The 20,670-nt window shown below is 48.6% G+C and overlaps 1 protein-coding gene across 4 annotated transcripts in view; it reads left to right on the forward strand.

The window, feature by feature from the left end:
- The window catches only part of SEC8 (subunit of exocyst complex 8), a 144,213-nt gene that overhangs the window by 56,313 nt on the left and 67,230 nt on the right, over positions 1–20,670 (forward strand). For all 4 annotated transcript variants that reach the window (XM_086799695.1, XM_086799696.1, XM_086799697.1 and 1 more), the window contains exons 5-6: positions 6,821–6,930; positions 7,169–7,354. In XM_086799695.1, the coding sequence (XP_086655821.1) occupies positions 6,821–6,930; positions 7,169–7,354 (296 nt within the window). The remainder of the gene's footprint in view (positions 1–6,820; positions 6,931–7,168; positions 7,355–20,670) is intronic.

Raw genomic sequence — 20,670 nt, forward strand, 5'->3', positions numbered from 1 at the left:
AGATATATTAACGTCTACGAGAGGCCAAAGTCGGCCTATGAGAAAAAAAATAATACAACTGTGTTCTTCCGGTCATCGGAAGAAAAGAAAGAAAAGAAAAAGTGTGCATGTGTCTGGATACAACTGTGAATCATCATGGATCGGTGGAGCCCATATACAAACAATATAAGGGGGGGTGGGGATGTGGATGGAGTGCTAAGGCAAGATGCATCTCTATATGCTGAAGGGGTAGTACAAGCATGCTATGTAGATCTATGTCTAACTCCATCCAGTGCCATAAGAGGGATATAAGATATCATACATCGCCGATGCTGAGGCTGTGAATGGCATGAACATGTACCCTGAGTCTGAATGAAAGCGAGCTAGCCTCTCCTGTGTCTCCATTTGATGTCCTCAAAAGGCCAAAATGACCTATGAGACCAAAAAGGTTACAACAATTGGTGGATCTGATACAATGTCTGTGTAAGAAAAGCTAAAACAACTAAACAACTAACTTAAACTGAAACAACAACTATGAGGAAAAGTAAGGTACTAGGAGCTCCTAATGGATAACATCTGGGAAGGAAAACTCCAGCAACAAAGGTAAGCATCATATACATCACTATCCAAAGATGTCTCTCATCGGTCGATGGCGGATATCCTCAATGTCCTCCGTGGTGAGTACTCTGACTAGACGTCTCCCATGCCGTGCTAGTATGGTCCTGATCCTCTGTTGTAGTCTCCGCCGGTGTCGGGGTGGTGGGCTTTGATGCCGTAGTAGAGGAATTGTTGTGGGCAGTGGATTCCGATGTGGATGTGTGTACCACAAAGAAATCTGTGATGGCTCTCTGTGAGGTGTCCTGTCGGAGCCGGGGCTGTCTCTCAGCATGCTGCCTCAACACTACATCCCTATGTCGTCTGAGCTCCATCAAGTACATGTCCAAGCACCTCTCATCCTCAAACTGTATCACCCGTGTGAGTGGTCCGAATCCCTCTCGGAAGAGGTAGTGGAATGTCCCCGTATCTCATAGTACGCCAGGCAACTGAACATATAATGGGCCTCATCCTCTATTGCTCTTGTGATGCATACTGTGCATGTCCTCTCCTCATGTGGGATATCCTCAGCTCTGCCAGTCTCTACTTTGAGGCGGTGGCCTTATGCTTGCATATAATGAGCATATAGAACTTATTGAAGCGATCTATAATGGTAAAACACTGAGTGTTACGAGAGCCGGTGGATGCTGGTAGAGGCCCTACAAAGTCCATAGAAATGTTGATGAAAGGTCCGTCGGGGATAGGCAAAGGTTGAAGTAACCCTAATTAGGATAAAATACTGGATGCTATCCTGAGGCTTCTGCAATGGTCTAGATGGTTTACATGCATATGGGATGAATGCTATGCAAAATGCAAACATGTCTTGATGCAAACCCTAAGGCTTCTATGACTTCTATATGCATGATTGATTCTCTCCAAGTGGGTTAAGGGACTTTGACTGATTGACTGACTCTCTAAGGCTGAGGAATGATCTACGTAGCTCATGCCTGACATATCCTGGACTCAGTATCACAATGGGGTCACGACGTACGACAAATATCAAATTCTAAAGAGTTCTTCTGCTGTATAGTGTTGCACTGGTGATGAGCCATGTTGTCACCACGCACTACAGTGTAGAGTGCGTGTGACATTCCCTCTTGCTTAGCTTGGTGCGGGTTCATGGCTTCCAAGTAGTCCGCCAACAACAACTGGGGGTACTCTTGAAAGAACTCTTCGTCTAGACAAACTGCTTCGTGGGTACCTCGATCTTGAAACTTCGTATAGAACTGACGGAGTCTCTGACTGGAACTATGCTTTCAACAATGAAGAAGGATCTGCTCAGGCTAAATGACTTCTGATTTGTCTACCACGTCTAGTTGCTGGTCAACCGAAACATCAAACACTTTTGGTCCAATATATGGTTTTAGCCAAGAAACACGGAAAACATCATGCATCTTCCAACTGATAGGCTACTTCAATTTCATGGAGACATCACTTATCTTTTCAACTATAGGAAAGGGTCCAAAACTACGGAAAGAAAGCTTGGGACAGTGTTTGCCCACTTGTTTCAATCTCTATTTCATGATGTGCAAATAGACCCAATCCCCTTCCTTGAAGTGGACATCTCGTCTAGACTTATTTGTTTATTTGTTATAAGCTTCCTGGGCTTTTGACGAAGCTTTGGCTATTTGATACTCTAGTTACACCTGCACTACTATATGGTGGCCCCATTTGGGGTCCTAGCTTATACCACAAGAGGAGACAGAGGAGAGAGCCGACCGAGACAGATACAGAGGAGGTATATGATGGGTGGAAGCCGATGGAGAGGCCCCTGATCTCACGCATGATTAGGAGTAAGCCATCAGTGCCACATGAGATTGTGTGGGCAGAGATGGGGGCTGCATCGATAGTGACAGAGGCTCTATTCCAGGCAGTGACATACTGGCATAGGCTATGGGAGCTTCCACTTGATAGATACCCCCGACTAGCCCTTGAGTCCTCGAGACAATTGACACTTGAGGGAGATACAGTGTTAGTATGCATAGGTAGGCACTTGGTTTGGCATGCACGGTATGCAGATGGAGGCACTCCCCTTGTTCCAATACAGCATAGAGGCCCCGTCATTTGCTCTCAGCCGCGCAGAGCGAAACAAGGTTATCAAGAAGGACATTGTCAGACTGGATACTCAGAGGACATGGAGTTCACTTAGTCGTCCACTGGGGATTAAGATGGCCTTCTACAGAGATCACCTCCTATGCCTGACAGAGGATGGGTTCATCATCCGCCCACGCTATCACGTCACTGATGGACTCGAACACAAAACTTACAGTGAATGATCCCTGTGAGCCAGTTGATGCCTCTCTGTACCGGAAGCTAGTTGGTTCATTGATCTGGTTGCTGATCACCAGATTGGACTTGAGCTTTCCTATGGGGCTGTTGAGCTCATGTATGCAAACGCCATTGAAGTCTCATTGGGACACACGATTGCGGATCTTGCGGTATCTGCAGGGCTCGAAGGATCTTGGACTCTTCTATACCACTGGAGGTGAAACGAAGGAACGAGTTCGACTCCAAGGTTGGAGTGACTAAGATTGGGGAGGAGATCCAGACACGAGGATATCTACATTAGGCTACAGTTTTACGCTCGGCTCAGGAGCTGTTTCATGGAGTAGCAAGAGGCAGCCAACTATTGCCTCTTCGTCAAGAGAGGCAGAGTACCGGGCTGCTTGTGGTGCTGCTTGCGAGGTTGTGTGGCTGCGGAGGTTGCTTGGCGAGATTGGGTTTCCACTGAAGGAGCCCACGGTCATCCAGTGCGATAACCAGAGCTGTATCGCTGTTGCTCAGAACCTGGTCTTCCATGCCTGGACCAAGCACATAGAGATACAATATCACTTTGTTCGTGAGAAGATCTTGGTTGGTGACATCTTTCTTCTTTATTGTTCGATGGAGGACAATGCAACGGACCTCTTCACGAAGTTTCTACCTCAGGCTATGCTCCGGCGGCACTCGAGCTCACTGGGGTTGGTTCCACATCCAGGAGCTAAGAGGGGGTGTTAGCAGTTATCTCCTTTCTGTACACTATGTCAGGGCCTTCGTTGTGGGTGTGCCCGCCCGTATTTGGTGTCTTTCCATTTTTACTCTCTCTCCGTATTTTGTCCCATTTATTTGGAGCTGTGTATGGGCTGTCGGCTGCCCGTAGGTGCTGGCCGACTAACCTTTTTTGCTGGTCGTGAGCCGTCAGGCTGCTGTCGGCCTGTTTTGAGCTGGCCGATTAGCAGTCAGGGGCCATATAAAATGGCCCCTTGCCCTCACACTCCTTCATTGTGTATTTTGGGAATTTATTGGTGTATATAGCAGAGTTACACTAGCTTCTCTCTCTCTTTCATCTGTGTATTGCTCACTACAACAGTTGTCTGCATTTCCGCTGTTCATTCTGACATATGCTTGCATGGGATGAGCATGTAAAAGTTACTGAAGCGATCCACAATGGTAAAACACTGAGTGTTACGAGAGCCGGTGGATGCTGGTAGAGGTTGTACAAAGTCCATAGAAATGTCGATGAAAGGTCTGTCGGGGATAGGCAAAGGTTGACCTAACCCAACCTTTTTCGTATGTGGAACCTGAACTTTTTGAAACATCTTACAAGCTTGAACATGTGAATAAACGTCACGCCTCATTTTTGGCCAATAGGAGGACCATTCCAATTTCTCGAGGGTACTGTTGATATCTCTATATCCTCCAACTAAGGAGTCATGGGCATCATGGAGAAGAGCTGCTCGCTTTTCCCGAATGACACAGAGATGGTTCTTGGAGAACAACCAACCGTTCTGCACTGAGTAATGGCAAGGCTCAGAGGCGAGGACCAAACTTTATTCAGTACCAAACTCGGGGAAATTGACATATTGATCTTTCATGCTATCTAAGTCTTTCCTAGTGATTTCGAGAATGGTAGACCCCTGCATGGTCTGGATTTTGGCCTTTCGACTAAGAGCATCTGCGATTGGGTTATGCTTACCAGGGATGTACTCGATCATTCCTCCAAATTGTTGGAAGATCTGTCTCCATCTAGCTTGCTGATCACTCCATTGGGCACTTGACATGGTTTGAAGCCACTTGAGTGCTTGGTGGTTTGTTTTGACTGTGAAAACCTGTCCATAAAGGAAAGGCTTCCAATGCTTGAGTGCTGTGATCACACCCAAAAGCTCTTTGTCATAAACCGAATAATTCTTTTCAGTGACATCCAACTTTCTACTGTAGTAGGCCACGGGTCTATTGTCGTGTTGAAGAACTGCACCTATGGTTACATTGCTAGCATCGGTAACGACCTCGAAAGGTTCATCCCAAGATGCTAACTTCAGAACAGGCGCTTCTGAGGCTGCTTTCTGGAGTGCACGGAATGTATCAAGCGCCTTGCCTGTAACTGACTTTTTATCTACGAGTCTTCACCCCCTTGAGCAAGTCAGTGAGACGTGCTACAAGGTTAGAAAACTGGTGAACATGAGTGCTGTAGGCTTGGCAAAGACCTACAAAAGAATAGATCTCTTGGACAGTTTGAGGGATGTCCCAATCCAAGATCTCTTGAATCTTTGAGGGGTCCAATTGAATCCCAGCGGAACTGAAGATATAGCCCAAGTATTGAACCTTTGTAACGTCGAAGATAGACTTTTTGGCTTTTATGTAGAGCCCATTATCTCGCAAAAGTTGCAAGACTTTCTCCACATCTTTCTCATGTTGCTTCGCAATGGCTGAGAATATAAGTATGTCATCAAGAAATATGAAAACACACTTACCAATGAGGACTGCGAAAATTCTGGACATCATGTTATTGAAGGTTGCGGGTGCGTTGGTAAGCTCAAAGGGCATGACTACAAACTCGTAGTGACCACGGTCTGTCGAGAAAGCTTTTTTTGGAATGTCAGGTTCAAAAATGCGGACCTGATGGTAACCACTCTTATGGTCGATCTTAGTGAGAAATTTTGCACCGTCTAAACGCTCCAGAATGTACTCAATCCTTGGCATAGGAAACTTATTCTTAATGGTGAGTTTGTTTAATGCCCTGTAGTCTACACAAGGGCGTGCAAACTTGTCCTTCTTTTGGACAAATAGGATAGCTCGTCGGGCCTGGAGATGAGACATCAACAGGATGCCAAGAATATGCTTCTATCTCCATGAATCATGACGGGCTCAAGAAAACCTTTACAAATAGGAAGTGTCTTGCCCCCAATCGGGAATAGGCTCATACTGACGAAACCACTGGATTCCTAAGATCATGTCACACCCCAAGAGAGGCGAGAATGAAATCACGTTGGAATGAGGCCTTTTGAACTACAAAGGCAAACTGCTGTGCCTGTTGAGATATGTGGGTGCAGAGACCAGGTGTGAACCCATCCACATCCAAATGATATGGCACTAATGTACAACTCATTTTGTTATCCAACTGGGGAGAGATGGCGTCCTCAGAACTGCCCATGTCAAATAGGACTACAAACTAGCGGCCCTTGGCGACGAGGGATTTTCAAACAGAAATCTGGCATAGGCGCGTCCCATGCTTGTCAGATATCTGCAAAGCCTTCCTCAAGAGTGTCACAAAAGTGCTGCAGTTTGGGATTGACACAACGGAAAGGTTGTGGATCAGAATGCAGTTGTCTGTGTTTGGGATCAACAGACAATTCCCTTCTATGGTAAGCAGCGGCAGATTGAGCCATATCGGAAAAGAGGAGAAAACAGGCGAAAGACAGAAGAGATACAGAAGACAAGAAGAGGCAAGACACACGGAGAAGAGGAGAGGGGGGCAAAGCAACAAGAAAAAAGAAGGCAAAACTATTAGATACAGAAGGATTAGAAGACACAAACACTCACACACAGAGAGTCGCACCCAGAAGAAAATAGAAAGAACGAAGGTTCTATGAACAGGAGGAAAGGGGGTAGGCGGCAAACGGCAGGTAAGCACTGCTGCAGAGGCAGCAAGTGGCGGAGGCAAGACGGGTGGTGCTGTAAAGGGGCATAGGACAAGAAGCAGCCAGCCCTGCAGAGGCAGCGGAGGCCAGCGCTGCAGAGTTAACAGAGGGCATCAGGCAGCAGTCGGCTTAGCAGTCGGCCGGTCGGCAGGTCGGTGGGCAGCAGGTCGGCAGTCGGCACTCCACACTACTACACACAGACACACACAAACATACACACTTATTAATGATCAACAATATTAGAAATATTGTTTTATTAAATACATGCACACATGCGTTGCTTCAGATGCTACAATGGCAGCTTGATCGAAGTAGCGCCAACGGTTCTGAAGATGGTTGTATTGTGGCAGGTCGGGGCCCTGGAAGATGTTCGTTCAGACCTCACAAAGCTACGTGGTATACTATTTTTCAAAGTAGTTGATGATTTACATCTACACCTCTACAACAAAGGGGAGTACAGGTAAATGTGGCTTCCTTCATTATTTGGTAAATACATTTTAAAAGGATTAATCTTCGTAAATGTTTCACACTTTTGCTCTTGGTGTTGAATGCTTGTTGCGGTCCCTCCAAAAAAAACAGTAGATATTTCATTCGTTCTGTTTTTCATGTTTTTAAACAAGAATTTACTGCTGTGTATTGACTGTGTCAGACAAAAGCCTCTAATTGACTTTATCTTGCTGTTCTGCTCTCTTTGGCAGTGTGAAACGGATGCTTGATTGTGAGGCTGATGAGGATATATGTACTATTCCAGTAGTCAATGTTTCTTCTTCTAATGGTACACATCCTGTATCACGGAGAACAAAAACGATGCGGAGAAACGACCAGGAGCTGGAAGGCCGTTTTGCTAGTGATGGATTGCACCCTCTGGGCTCAGTAGATGGAAGGTAGGCCATTAATATGCTTAATTTTGCGTTTCAAACATTTGAAAACATTTGGACCAGAACCCAACTAGGTAGCACATGCGAGGACCATACGTTTTTCAAATGCTCATAATGAGTAGACGGCCTCATCTTGTATTTCACAATGAAGTGTTGACTACAGAGTCTTCAAGGTTTGTTGCACCTTCAAAAGGCTTGTTTAAGCACAATCTGAAAAGCTCAATTTCTACGAAACATGCCTCCACCTCATTTGATGAGAGGACACATCTTCTTGAGTCTGAGTCAAGATATTTGAGATGTGGATCATAGGTCTGAACCAAAAACTTTGAGCTGATCAAGTAATGCCCTTGCTTTTGAAGCCAGTGGACCGCTTGGCATCAAGTGGGCAGCATTGGGCTTTTGATTGAGCACACAAGGGGGGAGACCTTACTTATTTACTTAATTAACCACATGATGCACGAAAATGAACAGATGCAAAATATGTACCCATGTGTGATGCCGTGGACGTATGCTTAGCACACCACACTAGGAACCGAAGATGCTACCTCCCTCGCTTTTTATTTTGTTTTTAAATTACCAGAAAGGGATCAGTACACTACACTGGGGTCCAAAGATCTCCCCCCCTTTAATTTGTGTATTCCCAGAAGGGATTCTGTCAGGTACAAAGCTTTGGGGTTCCTGGGGACATCAAAACTGGATTTTCACAGCTCGATGAAGATCCCTCTGGACAGGCTTTGTTGGTGAAACTATCATGCAAGCCATCAAAACAAGAACCCCTTGCCAGCCAAGTTACCAGTTTGATTTCAAATCCTTAAAGAATCCAACAATGTGGGTCCTTCTGCCTGGCCAACTACCTGTTTCAGCAACAATCAGCCTTGGGCTGACCTCTTAGCAGGTTCAGGGCACCCAACAACCGGAATAGGGCACCAGATAGTAGGTAGGGGTGCCCATAGGCACTGGCGGCACCACCAACAAATTACCCATAGGTGCCAGGCAATAAATACAGGGTGCTCATCAACAGAAGCAGGTGTCAACAGCAGCTAGCAAGCACCCATAAGCACAGAGCAGCACCAACTGGTACCGCACAGCAAGAACAGGTTGCCCACTATCAAACAGCATATATAGTTGCTGGACAGCATGTAGGAAGTGTTCACCAGCAAGTGCAGGCCCCAGGGGGCCCACAGACCCTGGGAAACAGAATTAGGGTACTTTGCAGCTGGCACGGCTATACAGGTCTGCACAGAAGTTACTACAAGTACAACAGTAAATCTAGCAGGCACAGAAGATGGTACAACAACAGTCCATAAATCAGCAAGACTGGTGGTACACCAGCCAATCAGGTTTGTACAGAACTTATGTTTCTGTGGCAATCCATACAGCAGTTGGGGTTTCCGTACATCCATCTGGACAGAAGTTAGGCTTTCTGTACAGAAGCGTTCAGCAAGAAGCAGGTCATGGGGTTTATCTTCACCCCAAAGTTGGCACCTCCTCCCTTCTCATGGCTGGTTGACCTTTCCAACTTTACCCCAGGTAGAGAAACATCTCCACATAGACAAGTTGGCCACAAACTTGGCATTAATTGCTATCATATGGTACATGTTAATTTCCCTAGGTCTTGGCCCCAATGGTTTTGTTGCTGAATAATCTTGGTATCTTAACATTATATTTAACAATTGGTCTTGGCCTCTTTGGCATTACAAAGTGAGAATACATGATAATAATATTAAGATAAGGGGCCAGGGCTTGGTTTCATAGTCACCACTTGTAAGACCCATAAAAAGAAAAAAAATAGATCCAGGATCAAAACAAAGCTTGAATGCATCCACTACCATTGGAGCTGCAGCAAACTCTGCCTGGATTGTCTGGTGTGGGACGGATGGTTTGCTGCAGATCATTCGGGAGAAAATCATGACGTGGCGCCTCTCAACGAGAGAGAGAGAGAGAGAGAGAGAGAGGGAGGATGAGAGAGAGAGAGAGAAATGAAATGATATATTAACATCTTCAAAAGGCCAAAATGACCTATGAGACCAAAAAGGTTACAACAATTGGTGGATCTGATACAATGTCTGTGTAAGGAAAGCTAAAAACAACTAAACAACTAACTGAAACTGAAACAACTATGAGGAAAAGTACGGTACTAGGAGCTCCTAATGGATAACATCTGGGAAGAAAACTCCAGCAACAAAGGTAAGCATCATACACATCACTATCCAGAGAGAGAGAGAGAGAGAGAAAGAAAGAAAGAAAGATTTTATTAACGTCTTCCAAAAGACCGAACTCGGCCTATGAGACAAATCAGTGTACCTGTGTGAGGTATCCTCTGTCATCCCAACAAAATGAAAAAGTACTGAACTAAAAGCTGAATCTGGGTGTGCAATAAGTACAATGAGTGGGGGAGGTGATGGAGCTCTACTACTAGGAGAATGCAAAGCTATATGCATGGAGTATACAATCATGATATGCAACCTAGCTAGCTCCATCCTGTACCATACTGGAGGTATAGAATGGTATACATCAATGAAGGGGATGCCCACAGCTCCCTGAGAAAGAAAGAAAGAATGTATAGAGCTGCCATAGGTCCTGTCTCAATACTGTGTTCCTCTCACTATGAGAGAGACAGATATGTGGTGCATCCCTGTCATTATGCAATGGTGGTAGATGATCCATGTCTAGGCCATGCTGTGAGAACCAATGTGTGACCTGTGCATACCATGATCCTCTGTCTCCTGCCTCAGCCAGCTGTCTAGATGCCTCAAAAGCTCTGTATGACAATCTATCCTGTGGCATCTCTCTGAAGCTGTCTAGCAGGCATGTAGTCTGGAATATGGCCTCTACCATCATAGGAGGCGCAGCATACTCTGCTCGGATAATGTCATGAGGTACTGACGGTTTGCTGCGTATCATGCGTGCAATACCGAGGGCCTGTGGTCTCTCTATCTGTGTCCACCAATGGGTAGCAAGGCCCGACGCCCATACCGCTGCTGCATACATCACTGCCGGTGTGACTAATGTGTCAAATAGCCACCCCTTCGTCTAGGGCTCTTGAAAATGCGCCTGGTGGCACTGTCTCTCTAGCATAGCCAATGCTGCATATCCCGGTGTCAATCTGGCTCTGGCTGCTGAACCCATGGTGAAGCGCGTGGCTGTTGCAGAGAAGGTAACCCCTAGGTACACGTATGATGTCACCACCTCCACTTGGCGTCCTGCGAAAGTGAATGTCAGCTGACTTTTGCCCTTTCTCGATGTATGAAAGACCATAACCTTGGTTTTCCCAAGGTTCACAGTAAGACCCCTTTGTGTGCAGAAATCATGGAGTGCATGTAGATGCTGCTGTAGACCTCCTGGAGACTCAGACACTAATACAATATCATCCGCATAAAGCATAATATGTACTGAGGTACCTGCTAGATCAACTCCATCTCCGCCTCCTTGTGTAATGAAGTCAGCCACCTCATCAATGTATAACCCAAATAGCGTGGGGGAAAGTGGGCATCCTTGCTTCACACCAATGGTGCTACCAATAGTCTCGGACATACCTCCTGGGCATCTGACTCGCCCAAAAACCTGCTCATATAATGCATAGATGCCCCATGTCATATCTACTGGTATGCCAAGAGACTGCAGGCGCTGAAAGAGCCTCTCTCGTGGTATTGTGTCAAATGCCTTCTTGCGGAAATCCACAAAGCAGCAATAGAGCTTCTCTTCCTCACTTTGGTTTGATCAATCATACATCTCAAAGTGAATACATGGTCAGTGGTAGAGAAAGCTCTCCTGAAGCTTGCCAGCCCTGATGAGCATGAACCTGCTCTCTCAGCATATAAGCTAAGCTCTTGCTCCAACACTGCACAATAGAGTTTGGCCAACACGTGGCCAACCATAACCGTCCTGTAGTTGGTCGGATCGAGCATATCCCCTGTTTTGTGGATGGGCACAATGGTGTGCATCGTCCACTCCGCAGGCAAACCCTCTGCGAGTGCCTTGTTAAACAGGTGTGCAAGAAAAGGAGCCAAAGAATCTAGTGCATATATGAGATGCTTACCTTGTAGGCCGATATGGTCGGCGGCCTGTCCATGCTGTAGGCGGCGGATAGCTTCCTTTACCATTGAGTGGGTAAAGAAGCTACATGTGGTAGGTCGAGGCTCCTGTGGCTGAGGTATAGGTGGCTACTGTGGGGCGTGGTGCAGGCGCTCTGCATATGTGTGCCATGTCTGTGGGTCTGCAATGGGTGTCGGTGTTCGGGGCTCTCTGAAGTGCCACCATGAGATAGGGCTATCTCTACTCATAAAGAAATGGAAGATCTCTAGCTCTTGTATCTCTGCGAAGGCCCACCTTTTGCGGCGAATAAGTCTCCTCATCTCTTTCCTCGACTCCTGCTCTGTGATGCCTCCCAAGGCTCTCTGTATGCGGAGCTGTGAGTATAGGGCTCTGCACTCGTCATCATACCATCTGTTCTGGGGCATAGTCCCAGATCTCGCAGGCTCTCCTGAGTGGACATGATGTGGGAAGCTCTGTAATGCAGCCGTGTGTAGGAGTGATGCCAGCTGGGTTGTAATGGTATCCATAGGTGCCAGGGGATCCATGAGTAGGAGCCCATCCTCTACTCTGCCAGCGTATATGTCTGCCATGTCATGTGTGAAGTAGATGGTAGTGTGTGGTGTCGGTATGTGGGGGGCTGGTGATACTGGTGATCCGGGTAGTGAAAATGCCAAGTATGTATGATCTGCCCCAATAGGACGAGGTGGGATGGAGAATGAGGTGACAAGCTGTGATGCCTCTCCAAAGACCCCGTAATGTAGTCTACCACCGTGCCTTCGGTCCGTGTATGACCCCCATGTGGGAAGCATGTCAACCCTCCTGATCCCGGCCACTGTAGCATCCCGTTATAAATAACGAGACGATGCCTGGCTCCCACCTCTAGTAAGTGGTCCCCATAATGTCCTCTGTCTGGTCCAGTGTCCTCTGATGCCCGACTAGCCCCTCTCTCCTCTGGATCCACAGGGTGGAGGATCTCCATGTCATCATAGTCATACACCTCACACTGTCTGCTCTGTGTGGGCATTGAAGTCACCCGTAAGAAATACCTCCTCTAGTGTAGAATAATGCATAATCTCCTTTGATAGACAAGTGTATGGCGAGGCTCCTGTCTCCTCCTCCTGTGGCATGGCCTTTGTAATGACATAGGAGGATCCTTATGGAGGAAAGTAACATAGGGCTATGTATATAACCCTGTCCTGTGAGAGCTGTAAGCTGATCCACATGTATCTGGCCTCTGGATCCTGTGCTACCACTCTCAGTCTGCCCTGTAGCTCACGTCTCAATAGAACTGCTACTCCCCCCGACCCTCTCGAGGTACCTTGGCGTGTGGTCCTCCTGTATGCTGACTCCCACTGGAATCCCTCTACTCGAGGTAGCCCTCTAGTATGACCCTCTTCCTCATGAAGATGGTGCGTGCCTCCACATCCTGAAACTGTATGATGAGAGCTCTCTTCTTTGTCATGTCTTTCTCGGCCCTCCAAGCTTTGAGGAAGGGGGGGGGGGGGGGGGGTCCCTCATGTGAGTATCCAAGTCGTGTGCATAGTGTCCGCCCATCCCCCTTGGGGGTAGAGGCGGCTACCTTGGGAATTCCTGTGACTCTCACATTGGGTCTACGAGCATGTCGCATCCGCTCCTCAATGGTGGTGTTGACGATTTGGAGCCCTTCTTTTTGGGCATCCTCTTTCACTTCCTTTTTGATGTTCCTCTTCACCACTTCTACCCAACCCTCCCTTGTTGCCTCCATCTTACCTTCTAGGCTCTTGGTGATTGCCTTCGTGAGTTCCTCTTTGATGGCCTCTTTGTCAACTTCCACAATCTCCCCCTCCTCCCGTGGTGGTCGGTCCCGTAGAGAGATCGCTTTGAGGATGTCAATTTCCGCCTTCATTGTGTCCCGTTCCTTCTTCCATCCCTCTTTCTCCTCTTTCCATGCTTCTTTCTCCTTCTTCCCTCCTTCCTTCTCTTTCTCCCTCTCCTTCTCCCAAGTCTCCTTCTCCCTTTTCCAAGCTTCCTTCTCTTTTTGTAAAGCTTCGATCTCCTTCTCGACTGTGGAAAGTCGGTTGATGATGTTGTTGATGGTAGAGTCCGCCGTCTTCTTGTTTTCTCTGATGGAGATGTTCAGCTTATCCTCCATTTTGACTATCTCCTCTTTGCTTGCACCCTTGGCCATGTCGATGTACCTCGGAGAGAGAGAACCCTAACACTTATGTTGCTGCCTTGAGCAAGGGTGGGTGAGGAAAGGGTAGCGAACATAACCTGGATTGGGCTGGGGCTTCACATGGCGGCAGCAGCAGCACAGGCAGCGACCAAAACGAAGCGACGGGGAGGGGATGTGCAGGCGACGGGGAGAGAGAAAGTGCAAGCGACGGGGAGAGAAAGAGAGAGAGGCGACGGGGAGAGAGATGCGAAGGCGACGGGAGAGATAGAGAGAAAGATATATTAACGTCTACGAGAGGCCAAAGTCGGCCTATGAGACACAAAATAATACAATTGTGTTCTTCCGGTCATCGGAAGAAAAGAAAAAGAAAGAAAAGTGTGCATGTGTCTGGATACAACTGTGAATCATCATGGATCGGTGGAGCCCATATACAAACAATATAAAGGGGGGTGGGGATGTGGATGGAGTGCTAAGGCAAGATGCATCTCTATATGCTGAAGGGGTAGTACAAGCATGCTATGCAGATCTATGTCTACCTCCATCCAGTGCCATAAGAGGGATATAAGATATCATACAACGCCGATGCTGAGGCTGTGAGTGGCGTGAACATGTACCCTGAGTCTGAATGAAAGCGAGCTAGCCTCTCCTGTGTCTCCATCTGGTGTCGCATCCGGATAGCTGCTATCTCTGGGTGACGGAGTCGGGGTGCTCTGTGTCCAGTCTGTCTAGGTCTCCTCCTGGCTCTCAATTCCTCTGCTCTCTGTGCGGTCACCCCACGTGAGAGAGAGAGAGAGAGAGAGAGAGAGAGGGAGAGAGGGAGGGAGGGAGGGAGGGAGGGAGGGCAGGGGGGTTGGCGGGAGAGAGGGCGGGAGGGAGGGCTGGCGCAGAGGGGGCTGCTGGTGGGAGGGGGGGTAGAGGGGTTGGCGCAGAGGGGGGTGAGGGGCTGGCGGGAGGGGGTGCAGAGGGGGTTGCTGGCGGGAGGGGGGGCAGAGGGGTCTGGCGCAGAGGGGGGCGAGGGGTTGGCGGGAGGGGGCGCAGAGGGGGCTGGCGCAGAGTGAGAGAGAGAGAGAGAGAGAGAGAGAGAGATTGAGAGAGTTGTATTAACATCTTCAAAAGGCCAAAATGACCTATGAGACCAAAAGGTTACATCATATCCATGAGGCACATCATCTTGGGTACAAAATAGAAATAAAGAAAGATAACAAAAATCTAGAACTATCAACTCTGATCTAGGTACATGAGCAGAGAGCTCTCATATCACCCTAATACATCCCTTAGGGGCCGCTGTGACATGGTGCTCAAGGTGGTAAAGCTGAGCCGGCGCGAGAAGGTCGTGTGATGATGGGCGATGATGGCTTGGATCCTCCTGTGGTGGCGTGACCGTCGGTGAGGGCCATGGGGTCTTGGGCATTGAGCTCTGCATAACTCAGTGGCTCTGTTGAGTGACACACCTCTTGGCCAAGCTCTTGCACTAGCCTGTGGTCCGGGTACTAAAGAGAGAGAGAAAGAAAGAAAGAAAGAAAGTCATATTAACGTCCACAGAATGCTTTAAGGGAAAAGGGACCAAAAATTGGTACCTCACAGTCATTACAGTCCACTTCGGGGTGCACTTAGGCACAAGCAAAAGATTAATGAAAACCCTAGGATGATAATTAACTATCTATGATACAAAAAATGCCGATGGCACATTAGAATGCTAGTCAATTGGGTTTAGGCTTACGGAAGTCTTCGATTATTGCCCTTTCGTCACGGTAGACTGCCCACTTCCCGCTTGCCGGGCTGCTCGGACATTGGCGAGTTCTGCACTTTTGTTTTTAAGCTGTAGGGGAGTGAGTTCATCAGCTAACCAGAGCCTGGTGCCCTGTAATGATTTGGACTATCGGAGAACTTGGATCTTGTCCTGTTTATTGTGATATTTCGCAATGGCATGCTTCCCTTTCTTGACAATGGTCCATGGGTTGCCTATATCAATGAGGGGGAGGGCCTTACTGAGTCGCCTCCTCATAATCTCCGTGTCTGAGATGCATTCATCTTCATCAATTTCCGTTTGCTCTCTGACTTCTTGCTCGTCCCAAGTCCACCTACTTGGAGATGCTCAGCGATGCTTTCTCGGAGTTCTTCTTCCTTGATGGTTAACATGATTTCTGTGGTAAGATGCTGCTCCATACCTTCTGTAGCTTCAATGAACTCTGCTTTGGCTGCATGAATCTGCTCCTGAACTGCCTGAACTGGGTCGGGCGTGCTCTCAAGGGTGGCTAGCTGGGTCTCAATTTCAGTGAGCTGATCCTTTAGCTTGCCATTCTCCTCTCGCAGCTTATCGATTTCTGTTAGGAGGAACACCTCCCATGAGCTCGAGCTTTGACTGGTTAGGGTTTTGGTTGGTGTTGCCAGGGCACGAGCGTACGACTTCTTTGGCATCGTGAATCGCTGGTAGGCTAGGTCGTCTGTACCACCTGCATCTGTATCATCAGCTATGACAAGGCGGGCCCCCTATCTGAGGTAGCCGCCATGGCCTGGCGGTGCCTTGCACCAAGCCTGGCATGAATGAGCAGAGGCGAGAGGCAAGGGCGAGGAGGGTAGGCGAGAGGCAAGAAGCGAGAGGGTAGGTGAGAAGCAAAGAGGGTAGGCGAGAAGCGAGAGAGAGAGAGAGAGAGAGAGAGAGAGAGAGAGAGAGAGAGAGAGAGAGAGAGAAAGATATATTAACGTCTACGAGAGGCCAAAGTCGGCCTATGAGACAAAAAATAATACAACTGTGTTCTTCCGGTCATCGGAAGAAAAGAAACAAAAGAAAAAGTGTGCATGTGTCTGGATACAACTGTGAATTATCATGGATCGGTGGAGCCCATATACAAACAATATAAGGGGGGTGGGGATGTGGATGGAGTGCTAAGGCAAGATGCATCTCTATATGCTGAAGGGGTAGTACAAGCATGCTATGTAGATCTATGTCTAACTCCATCCAGTGCCATAAGAGGGATATAAGATATCATACATCGCCGATGCTGAGGCTGTGAATGGCATGAACATGTACCCTGAGTCTGAATGAAAGCGAGCTAGCCTCTCCTGTGTCTCCATCTGGTGTCTCATTCGGATAGCTGCTATCTCTCGGTGACGGAGTCCGGGTGCTCTATGTCCAGTCTGTCTAGGTCTCCTCCTAGCTCTCAATTCCTCTGCTCTCTGTGCGGTCATCGCACGTGGTACATCAGCTGGCACTGGTATAGCTCTCTGGAAGAAATCTGTGAGCTGGGACTGTCTCCCACCCCTCTAGTAGTAGTCTGCCAAGCTGTCGCTGGTCCGAGGCCTCCATCAACTGATGTAGTGAAGAGTGCTCCTCAAACAATCCTGCATATCTATCTCTGACCCCCTGGTGGGCTCTACATCTACATACAAAGTGATCCTCAGTCTCCACCTTCTCGTGGCACAATCTGCATATCCGCTCAGCTCTAGGAACCCGTGCCACTCTCCCAGCCTCTATCTCTAGCTGATGTGATGAGACTCGTAGCTGTCCAATAGCAACACGAGAGCTGTGGGGCATGTATACATCCATGTACCGCGGTCGATGTATAAACCCATCCCCTGAGATGCTCATAAAGTTCTCTCTGTAATACAGCATCTTCGGTCATAGTGGGCTCTTTGGTGCTGTCCATGTCTCCTGTATGTAGTGCTGCCAGATGTCCTGTCTCATCACTCTGTTCCTCTCATTGAGAGAGAGGTAACCCCGTGGAGCAGACTCATCATACTGAAAAGGTGGCAACCGCTCAATGTTTATACCATGATGTGAGAACCACTATAGCATCTGTGCATACCAAGATCCAGTGTGTCCAGCCTCGGCCAGCTGTCTCGATGCCTCAAAAGCTCGGCGGGATAATCTCTCCATGGGCATCTCCCTCATCTTGTATATAAAGGAGATCGTCTGGAAGAATGCCTCCACTGCCATAGGTGGTGCAGCAAACTCAGCTCGAACAATGTCGTGCGGGACGGATGGTTTGCTGCGTATCATCCTTGAGAGCATCCAGATCTGTGGTCTCTCCAGCTGTACCCATGTGGAGGTTGCAAGCCCTGGTGCCCAAACCGCTGCTGCATACATCAAGGCTGGTGTCACTAATGTATCAACGAGCCACCCCTTCGTGCGGGGTTCCTGAAAATGTGCCAGATGACACTGACGCTCAAGGCCAGCAAGAGCTGCATACCCCCGGGTCACTCTGTCTCGGACTGCCTGAACCATGGAGAAGCGTCCAGCTGAGCTAGTAAATGTGATGCCAAGGTAAACATAAGAGCTCACCACCTCGACCCGCCCTCCTGCTAATGTGAGAGTAGTGTGGCTCCTGACTGCGGGTGAGGTGTGGAAGATCATAACCTTGGTTTTCCCAAGGTTCACTGTGAGCCCTTGCTGTGCGCAGAAGTCATCAAGAGCCACAAGGTGTCTTTAGAGCCCAACCTGCGTGTCGGATACCAAGACGATGTCATCAGCATAAAGCATAACATGGACAGTAATACCTGATAGCTCAACCCCAGAGCCTCCTCCCTGTGTGATGTAATCGACCACCTCATCAATATAGAGCCCAAAGAGTGTGGGGGAGAGCGGGCACCCCTGCTTCACACCAATGGTGCTAGCAACTGTGTCGGACAAGCCTCTTGGGCATCGGACTCTCCCAAAGACCTGCTCATATAGCCTGTATATGCCCCACATCATGTCTGAAGGTATGCCTAGTGTCTGTAGTCGTCGAAAGAGGCGCTCTTTGGGCACAGTTTCAAATGCCTTGCGGAAATCCACAAAGCAACAATAGAGCCGTTCCCTCCGTGCCTTGGCCTGATCAATCAGGCACCTCAATGTAAAAATGTGGTTGATGGTCGAGAAGGCTGGGCGGAAGCCTGCCTGGCCTGCTCCTCTCAATCCCCCAACCTCTGCATGAGTGCTCAGCTCTGCCTCCAAAACTGCCCCGTATAGTTTGGCTAATATATGGCCAATCATGATGGTCCTGTAGTTCCCGGGGTCTAGTACATCTCCCGCTTTATGGATCGGCACAATAGTGTTCATCGTCCACTCAGCCGGAAACCCCTCTGACAGAGCTCTGTTGAAGAGATGAGCAAGAAATGGTGCCAATGTATCAATAGCATAGATGAGATGCTCTCCCTGTAATCCTGTATGATCTGTCGCCCGTCCATGTTGGAGTCGGCATATGGCCCTCCTAACCATAGGTGGGGTGAAGAAGGTGGAGACTGTGGAGCATGGCTCTGTGGGCTGTGGTATAGGGGGCTGTGCAGGCACATCATAAAGTCTCTCTGCATATGTCTGCCAGGTCTGAGGATCGGCAATAGGTGTGGGAGGACGGGGCTCTCTGAGTCTCCTCCAAGCAGTAGCAGCATCTCTGCTCATGAGCATGTGATATGTGTCCCAGAACTGAGGCTCCTCATAAGCTCGCCGCTTACGGCGGTAAAGGTTTCTGCACTCATCATCATACCATTGTTTCTTGGGCATGCTCCCAGATGTAGGTGGCCGTCCTGTCTGTATGTGGTATGGGAAACTCCTCGCGGCTGCGGAGTGCAGTACATGTGAGAGCTGGGAGGTGAGCATGCCCATGGGTGCCGATGGATCTAAGGCAAATAGCTGATCATGAACATGATAGTCGTACACCTCGGCTAGGTCCTGAGTGAAGTGAAAAATAGTGCGTGGTGGCTGTATGATGGGTGGGTGGGTCTCCAATAAGCTCCTGAAAGTGAGGGATAGGTATGTATGATCCGCCCCAATGGGGCATGGTGGTACGGTGAAGTGAGACACCATATCTGCTGCCTCCCGGGATCCCATCACATAATCCACTGTACTACTACCGCCTCCCACTGGAAAGCAAGTCAACCCACCTGAATCTGGCCACTGAGTCATCCCGTTATAAATAACGAGATGGTGTCGGGCCCCAAGCTCCAGCAAATGTTGCCCATATCCAGTGCTGTCAGCTCCTCCATCAGCGCAGATCCGAGTGGTCCCTGTATCCTCTGTAGCTAGCGGCTCTAGTCTCAGGGGATCCTCAAAGTCATAGATCTCGCACTGTCTGCTCTGAGTCCGTGCATTGAAGTCCCCCATCAAGAAGACTTCTCCCAGTGTCGAATAGTGTAAGATCTCCTCAGATAAGACAGAGTATGGAGACTCACTAGCCTCTCCTCCACCCGGCTCCTCGGTGGTGGCAAACCGCGACCCCTTCGGAGGAAAGTAGCAAAGGGCGATATAAATCCATCTGGTCTCCGAGAGGCGTAAGCTAATCCACATGTATCTCGCCTCCGAGTCTCGTGCTACGACTCGAACATGCTCATGTAACCCATGCTTGAAAAGCACTGCAATACCTCCTGAGCCTCGGGAGGTGGCCTGTCTCATCCCCTGTCGGTGAGCTGACTCCCACTGATAACCCTCAACCCGTGGTAAGCCCCTCTCCGGGCTCTCATGTGTCTCTGTCATCAAGATGATATCCCGGCCCTCCATCACCTCCTCAAGTCTCCCTGGATGTGTCCATAGGACTCCATTACAGTTCCAGATTGCTATGTGTATCTCTTTGTCTTCATGTTGTTTCCTCCGTGTCTCATAGGCCAGATGGCGCTATTCGACCCTCTTCCCATCAATGTAGATGTGACCATCCCTATAATGTGCCTTCTTCCCTTCTTTGCGTGCCGCCTTGATCTTCGGCATGCATAATCTTTTGTGCTCCAGTTGCATCCATGTGAGGTCATCATCGAAGTAGATGGGGTTCCCTGGCAAGCTCCTCAAGATAGCCCGTCTTCTCATAAAGCTCATCCTACTCTCCTCGTCCGGGAACTGTAGCACTAAGGCCTTGCCTTTGGTGGAGTTCTTTGGGGTTGTCCTCCATACTCTAGTGAATGGGAGCGGCTCATCCTCCTTTAGTCCTACCTTGGTACATAGGTTCCGCCCGTCAATCTCGGGCGTGGAGGTAGTGCTCTCTGGTATCCCTGTGACTCAGATGTTGAGGCGCCGGATCCGTCGCATCTTCTCTTCATCAAGAGTGGACTGCATCATGTGTACATCTTCTTGTACCTCCTTCTTGATGTTCTTCTTCATCACTTGTACATCTTCTTGTACCTCCTTCTTGATGTTCTTCTTCATCACTTGTACATCTTCTTGCACCTC

Source organism: Cibotium barometz, chromosome 6, assembly GCF_041138505.1.
Source record: "Cibotium barometz isolate CiBa-2024 chromosome 6, ASM4113850v1, whole genome shotgun sequence".
Classification (NCBI taxonomy): domain Eukaryota; kingdom Viridiplantae; phylum Streptophyta; class Polypodiopsida; order Cyatheales; family Cibotiaceae; genus Cibotium; species Cibotium barometz.